Here is a 6,828-nt window from a genome sequence, read left to right as displayed (position 1 = left end):
GTGAGCTGCCTGCTAATGGGGCTGGGCCACCCCACGCTGCTCCCTGGGGGCTGGACAAGGCTGGGATTGTTCCCCGGCTCCCCTTTGTCTCACTCCCCGCCCGGGCCCGGCCTGCCCGCCCACCCACCACTCTCTCCCTCCCGTCAGCCCGGCTGGCTGGAGCCTGGGACTCTGCCCGAGGAGCCCTGGGCCTGCCGACCCACCGGCTTCGGAGCGCCCGCCAAGGTTCGGGTAAGGCAGCGCACCTGGGGCATGACGCCTGCTCTGGGGGACCAGAAGTAAAGCGCCTGCTCCAGCCCCCTCCTCTGGTCCCATGGCCACGGCACACAGTCCTGCAGAGACCCTAAGCCCTGCCGCTAAGGGAAGGGACCCTGAAGGGAGCTAGGCCCCAGCGTCTTCGCTCCCACCCGTGCCCCAGGGAGGTGGGCAGCACGCGGGATGGGTCAGACCACCCCCATCCCATTCCTGGGAGGGGCGGGGATACCCGGGAGGCCTCGGGAGGCCTCGTCTAAAAGTTCAGCTGGGGCCCAGGGACTGGAGACCAGGTCTGCCTCTGCCCCGCAGGGCTGCCAGCACCCAGCTCGAAGGCGGAGAGGGCCTGGCAGGAGCAGAGGCTTGGGGGACCCGCCCACGGAGTGAGGTCCCCAGTGCGCGGCACACACGCAGACCGCCACCGGGGGAGGCAGGAAGACGGGCGGGGCCGGGCTGTATTGTTGCCGCGCGGTTTTGGCCGGGACGGGGAGGGTCTTATTCTCCCTCCCCCGGGGCGGCTCCACCCGCCCGGCTGGCCCAGCCCCTCCACTGGTGCCAAGGAATGTGCCTGGGAGGGGCGGGCGGGGCAGCGGAGCCGCGGCCGCCTGGAGGCAGCGCACAGGTCTGGAGCTGAGAGGTACGGGTCTCAGGAGGGTCGGGGACCCCCGGGGCACATGAGAAGTCCTTAGAGAGGAGCCAGACACCCCGCTAATTCGTTGCCCCTCCCACAGCCATCTGGCCTCTCCAGGAGTTCTCGGCAGCATCATCCGCTGGCTGTGCTCAGCCCCAGCTCTGTGGGCCAAGGGGCGTTCTGGTGGGGGGCAGGGGGTGCGTGAGCGCTCTCCACACTGACCTCCCCGACTCAGGCTTCCCTAGAGACAGAAACTGGAGGCTGGGGACCCGGATCCAGGGTCTGGGGCTACTAACAGAAGCCGCCTTCGGGCTGGGGAGCACCCTGCGCTCAGTCTGTCCTGGGCTGAAGCCGAGCAGCCCCTGGGGCCGGGGGCGGGGAAACGGGGGTGGGGTGGGGGTGGTGCTGAATAGTCCAGGCCGGGATGGAGAGGGGGTCACGTGGTAGGAGGACGGGGAAGCCAGCTCCCACCCACTCGTTGGCGGGCGGGCACATACCACCCTGGTTCCCAGTGACCAGGTCCGGCCTGGACCAGGGTGAGAAGGGGCCTGTGGATGGGGACAGATACCTGATGCCCTCACCCCGCACTTTGTCTCTAGGTCACAGTGTGGAGGTGCCGGGCCACCATGCTCAGTCTCAAGCTGCCCCAGCTCCTTCGAGTCCACCAGGTCCCTCGGGTGAGGGGCTTGACCCACCACCTCCCACTCCCAGGCTACTGACGGGGGCAGAGGCTCTTCCCTTTGAGCAGTTGGGCATGGGTGAGGGGGGCTCCTTCCTGCAGCCCGTCTTATGCCTGCCATCCCTCTGCTCTCTAAGGAACCTGGGGCCACCCCTCCCCAGAGCCCAGAATTCTCCTCCACCCAGAGTCCCCTTCTTCCCCGGCGCCCCAGCCCATCCGTCCTCTCTGGGCCCCTTCCCGCTGCCTCCTCGCTTTCTCCTCTGCTCTCTGGGTACTTGGGACTTGCGGTAAGATGGGGGTCGGATTTGGTTTGGCTTTGGGGCCGTGGTGCCCTCCAGCCCGTTCTCTTCGACGCCGCTTGCACAGATCTCTCACGGGGAGGAAGGAGCGGGCCCAGTGACGCCCCTCCTGTGTCCACCCCCCCACCCCGCCACGCACAGGTGTTCTGGGAAGACGGCATCATGTCTGGCTACCGCCGCCCCACCAGCTCAGCCCGGGACTGTGTCCTCAGCTCCTTCCAGATGACCAACGAGACGGTCAACATCTGGACTCACTTCCTGCCCACCTGGTGAGCGGCGCCCCGAGGGGGTCCTCGACGGGCAGGGGCCGGCGGGCCCGCGGGCGTGGCGGGTGGGCGGCAGGCCTGAGCTCCTGCCCGCCGCAGGTACTTCGTGTGGCGCCTACTGGCGCTGGCGGGGGGCCCGGGCTTCCGGGCGGAGCCGTACCACCGGCCGCTGCTCGTCTTCCTGCTGCCCGCCTGCCTCTACCCCTTCGCGTCGTGCTGCGCGCACACCTTCAGCTCCATGTCGCCTCGCGCGCGCCACATCTGCTACTTCCTGGACTACGGCGCGCTCAGCCTCTACAGCCTGGGTGAGCGCCCCGGGGTCGGGGCGGGGCCGGGGCGTTCGGGGGCGGGGCCGGGGCGGGCCCCGACCGCTCTAGGGGCGGGGAGGGGGCGGGCCCCGGAGTGCTGGGGGCGGGGCCGGGCGCGGGCACTCGGGTGTGGGGCGGGCGCGCCCTTGGGGACCCCAGCTCCAGCCCCGCCCCTTCCTCCCCAGGCTGTGCCTTCCCCTATGCCGCCTACTCCATGCCGGCCTCCTGGTTGCACAGCCGCCTGCGCCAGCTCTTTGTGCCTGCTGCCGCACTCAATTCCTTCCTGTGCACCGGCCTCTCCTGCTACTCCCGGTGGGTGCTCCGCCGGTGCGGAAGGGGAAGGCGGAGGGACAGGACAGGGCACGCCCCAGACACACCGGAGCCCGGCGATGGCGCATGTGCGCCTCCGGCTCTGGACCGACAGTAGCAACAATGGCCCGGCTTATTGAGGACTCACCGGGTGTCGCTCCGGCGGGCCAGCACCATACCTGCGCTGTCTCCTTGAATTCTCACAGCCAGCCTAGAGGGCGCAGGTGTCTACCCCCCTCACAGATGTGGCCATTTCCAGGGGGGTCACATGCCCTAAGGGCTTTCACAGCCACTAAGCTACAGTAACATTCCATCTTGGCCAAAGGACCCCTGACCTTCGGTGACCACCCCCCGAGAAAGGATGGTAACCAGCCTTTCCCTCCCGCCTCCCAGGTTCCCGGAGCTAGAAAGCCCTGGGTTCAGTAAAATCCTCCGCACGACTGCCTTCGCCTATCCCTTCCTGTTCGACAACCTCCCCCTCTTCTACCGGGTAAGGGAGGCTGGGGCTCCTGCTCTCCCTGCGCCCCAGACCCTCACTCCCAGAGGCCCTCTCCACCAGCTCTGCTTGTCCTCTGCCAGCTTGGACTGTGCTGGGACAGGGGCCCCAGCTGTGGGCAGGAGGCGCTGAGCGCCAACCACCGCTACCACCTCCTCTGTGCGCTGCTCACTGGCTTCCTCTTCGCCTCCCACCTGCCCGAGCGGCTGGCCCCAGGACGCTTTGACTACATTGGTGAGAGCTCAAGAGTGGTCCCCATCCAGGAAGGGGTGAGGGGACACAGCGTCCCAGAGCACAGAGTGAACAGAGTAGTGGGGTATCACAGCCAGGGAGAGTGCCCGGGCTCCGGGCTTCCCCCCTCCTCAGATAAACTAGTAGCGTGTGTACCGGGGGCCTTGTAGGTTCTCTTATTCCCAGTTCAAGGGGCAGCCCGCCCAGACAATGAAGTAGGGCAGCTGTGGGAGCGGGGCCCGTGCCCTGAGCCGCCCACCCCACCCCCACCCCCAACAGGCCACAGCCACCAGCTCTTCCACATCTGTGCCGTGCTGGGCACCCACTTCCAGCTGGAGGCAGTGCTGGCTGACATGGGATCTCGCCGAGCCTGGCTGGCCACGCAGGAACCCCCCCTGGGCCTGGCGGGCACGGTGGCCACGCTGGGCCTGGCGGCGGCCGGGAACCTCCTCATCATTGCTGCCTTCACAAGCTCCCTGTCTCGGGCCCCCAGCACCTGCCCTCTGCTGCAGGGCAGCCCCCTGGAGGGGGGCATGAAGGCCAGACAGCAGTGAGGCCCTATCTCTGAGCCCGCCCTGGGGGAAGGCAGAGGCCAGGCCCCGGTGCTGGGGAGGAGCCCCAACCCGGGTCTGACGGAGGTGGGGCACGTCGGAGCCTGGAGCCAGGAGTGGCTGCGGAGAGAGTGCCGAGGAGAGGAGGGGGCGGGGCGGTGCCGAGGAGAGGAGGGGGCGGGGCGGTGCCGGCAGCAAGCAGGAGGCTCAGCAAGGGTGCGCTCAGCGGGGCCGGGGCAAGTGCTGAGGGTCTGAGAGGGGCAGTGCGTGTGTCCAGGCTGGAGCTGGGGGCAGGGAGGTGCCGGGATCCTGACACCTGGTCCTGTTCCTGCCTGCAAGTCTCTGCCAAGCCCGGGGGATCCCTAACACGACTAACCTAGGCCCACCCCGCGTGCTCGTGCGCCCGGCCCGGAGACCCGCGGCTGTCCTCGCCTCCCAAACCGGGCAGCACCATCTCCTGACAGCTCTCGGCCCACCGGGAAGAGTCTGTCTGCCCTGGTCACAGCTGTGTGCTCAAGGTGTCCAGGCCTTTGGGTCTATGTGGGTGTCCCGGGTGGTGCGGGGGGTGGGGTGGGGGAGGGGTGCTGGGCTAGAGGGGGAACCCTAATAATTAGACTTTTACGAAGCTCCTTTCGATGCTTCCAGACGAGGTGGGTACAAATAAATCAGTCGACAGCAGATTTGGGGAAGTACTTTCTGAGACTGAAGAGGGTACACCTCCTCTCCACTCCCATCCACAACCATCCCCCCAAACTCCACAGATGGACAAAGACTCGCAGCCCCACAAATTCCTCTTCCGGAGTTTATTCTGGAGCAGCTGGGATGATGGGGACCCCACACTTGCGGGGCAGGGGGGCCAGGGAGAGGGGAGGGGAGCCGGGGTTGGGGGGGTTGCTGCCCTCTCTAGACTGTGCCATAGAAGCGCTGGTAAGCGTCCTGGAAGCCGATGTGGTCAGCCAGCTCGTCACAGTTGGGGCTGAGCTCGCAGACTTCCCTCTTGGGCTCCAGGGCATCCGGGTAGGGGGCTGGGGCTCTGACACACCAAGACAGCGGCATCAGCCTCCACGACAAATGCCTGCCCTCTCCTCCCATGGCCCTGGGGGGGGGGGGTCCGCCGAGCCCCGGGCAGGGGGCTGCCCTCTCCTCTCCCTGCCCATCCCCCAGGCTGGGCCCTGGACAGCACTCACCCCAGCCCGGAGTCCAGGTAACGCCGGAGCCTCCTCACCAGCTCGCTGCCCTCCTGCTTGGACACGAAGGCTGTGGAGCAGAAAAGGCAGGGATCAGGTGGCTCAGGGTCTGGGAGGCACGTGGCGGGCAGCCCCGTGGGGTGATGCGCGCCCGCCCCTGACCAGGCCCTGCCTCATACCTGCACCTCTGCGGGACTCCACACCGCTGGGCTTCGCATCTGCAAAGGAGAGGGCCCGGTTCACCCCTGCTCGGTCCCTGGGGTTCCCCCACCAGGACAGAGCCTGCAGGAGGGTGCTTGGACCGGAAGTGGGGGGAGGGGAGGCCGGGCCAGAGCCGGGGCACTCACCCGCCGTGCCAGCCAGGCACAGTGCGGCCAGGGCCAGTAGGGGGAGGACTGTCACGGGCCTCACGGCAGGAGTGTCCTGTCCGTCCGCGTCTGGGGGCGGCTGCCGGGCTGCTGCTGGGCCTCAGCTGGTCCGATTCTGGCCGTGCGGCCAGCACCCTTTATACTCTGGGTTGTGCCCTGGAGGCGGCGGGGGGGGGGCGGCGGCGGCAGCGGCACCCACCATATTGTGGGTGGGTCACGGGGGGATCTGCCAGGGCTACTTGGAAGCCATCCGCCCCAGCTCTGAAGGCCAAACCCCAAAGGATGTTGTGGTTGGAACTAGAGCTGCCTGGGCAGGCCCAGCCCCTCCCCAAGGGGTGTACCCCGTCCCCAGCTCCAGCCTCAGTTTGAGCACCAGCAGGGCAGGCCGGGAGAGGCGGGAGGGGAGCCTGGGGAGAAAGGGGGCTCCAGGTCTAAAATAGACTCCAGTAGAGCCGGGCTGCCTCTGGAAGGCTGGGATTTGCACTGTTGGCCCTGAGGGCAGGAGCCAAACCGCAGGGAGGAAGGGGCCCGAGGCAGCGATGGTTCATCGGGAGGCAGAGGTGCCCTGCCCCTGCGGCCAGCAATGCCCAGTAATGGCAGGCCAGGGACCCGAAACCGTCCGAGGTGGGCTGTCAGATAAAAGACAGCTCTTCTGTTCAGGGCAGTGGGGACCCTCTCCCGGAATCCCTCGCACGGGGGAGAAGCAGGGCCTGTGAGGAGCTGGGAGACGGAGCGCGCCTCTGACCCTCTGACCCTCCTTCTGCCCTGGCGGCCTCCTCGAGGTTAACAACTGTGGGGGCCTGTCTATCAAGACACAGACGTCCAGCCCGAAAAACCCCATCCCAGCACAGCCGAGGGCCACGTCCACTCAGCCCTGCCTGCAGGGAGGGTGTCCTCGAGCCTGGCCTCACTGCCCACCCCACGGCCTGCGGCCGGGCATGAGGGGGGTCTCACGTGTGAATGCTGCAGCCCCACTGGGCTCTGGTCCAGGCAGGAAGGTGGCCAGCAAGGGCCCCCTGACATCTGCCTGAGTGTCCCCAGTGCCCCCAGACAGACCCAACCAAGCCTCCGCGGGGTGAGGCCCTCTCCAGGGAAAACAGTTTTGCGCCCCACGTGTACCCATCCACTTCACCGGCCGGTCAGAGGAAGCGCCCATCTGCGTGCGCGTGCGCACGCTCACCATGCGCAAGACTGAGGGAGGCCCGCCCGGGGCTTTCTCACAATGAGTCCGAGGGGCAAAGAGAAGAGGGT

General features: G+C 67.7%; 2 protein-coding genes across 6 annotated transcripts; one reads left to right on the top strand and one right to left on the bottom strand.

Annotated features, from left to right (window-relative positions):
• Positions 1–85: 85 nt before the first annotated feature.
• On the top strand, positions 86–4,177 carry PAQR6 (progestin and adipoQ receptor family member 6). Of its 5 annotated transcripts, none has more exons than XM_027610826.2 (8): positions 86–231; positions 1,483–1,560; positions 2,003–2,130; positions 2,227–2,432; positions 2,621–2,747; positions 3,138–3,234; positions 3,324–3,474; positions 3,751–4,175. In XM_027610826.2, exons 2-8 carry the CDS (start codon positions 1,510–1,512, stop codon positions 4,023–4,025), a joined length of 1,035 nt encoding a protein of 344 aa, XP_027466627.1. In that variant the 5' UTR covers positions 86–231; positions 1,483–1,509; the 3' UTR covers positions 4,026–4,175. The 5 variants fall into 5 exon arrangements, with proteins under 5 accessions (XP_027466627.1, XP_027466628.1, XP_027466629.1 ...); XM_027610827.2 differs by lacking the exon at positions 86–231 and adding an exon at positions 760–889; XM_027610828.2 differs by lacking the exon at positions 86–231 and having other exon boundaries at positions 1,503–1,641; positions 3,751–4,176.
• A 489-nt stretch (positions 4,178–4,666) lies between these two features.
• LOC113932679 (bone gamma-carboxyglutamate protein) lies at positions 4,667–6,760 on the bottom strand. The gene is made up of 5 exons (XM_027611963.2): positions 6,697–6,760; positions 5,557–5,670; positions 5,389–5,427; positions 5,210–5,279; positions 4,667–5,055 (listed from the first exon to the last, which is right to left on the bottom strand). Exons 1-5 carry the CDS (start codon positions 6,758–6,760, stop codon positions 4,926–4,928), a joined length of 417 nt encoding a protein of 138 aa, XP_027467764.1. The 3' UTR covers positions 4,667–4,925.
• Positions 6,761–6,828: the final 68 nt, after the last annotated feature.

Source organism: Zalophus californianus, chromosome 10 (assembly GCF_009762305.2).
Source record: "Zalophus californianus isolate mZalCal1 chromosome 10, mZalCal1.pri.v2, whole genome shotgun sequence".
NCBI lineage: Eukaryota > Metazoa > Chordata > Mammalia > Carnivora > Otariidae > Zalophus > Zalophus californianus.
Note: the sequence above shows the minus strand (reverse complement) of the source record. Positions and strands in the feature narration are given on the sequence as shown.

Excerpts from the sequence above, each read along its gene's own strand:
- LOC113932679 (XM_027611963.2), bottom strand. The coding sequence starts at position 6,760 with ATGGTGAGCGTGCGCACGCGCACGCAGATGGGCGCTTCCTCTGACCGG. Across the intron at positions 5,671-6,696 it reads CCGGCCGGTGAAGTGGATGG|CAGCAGCCCGGCAGCCGCCC; the intron begins GTACACGTGGGG and ends GCTGAGGCCCAG. Across the intron at positions 5,280-5,388 it reads GGAGTCCCGCAGAGGTGCAG|CCTTCGTGTCCAAGCAGGAG; the intron begins GTATGAGGCAGG and ends TCTGCTCCACAG.
- PAQR6 (XM_027610826.2), top strand. The coding sequence starts at position 1,510 with ATGCTCAGTCTCAAGCTGCCCCAGCTCCTTCGAGTCCACCAGGTCCCT. Across the intron at positions 2,131-2,226 it reads ACTCACTTCCTGCCCACCTG|GTACTTCGTGTGGCGCCTAC; the intron begins GTGAGCGGCGCC and ends TGCCCGCCGCAG. Across the intron at positions 3,235-3,323 it reads ACCTCCCCCTCTTCTACCGG|CTTGGACTGTGCTGGGACAG; the intron begins GTAAGGGAGGCT and ends GTCCTCTGCCAG.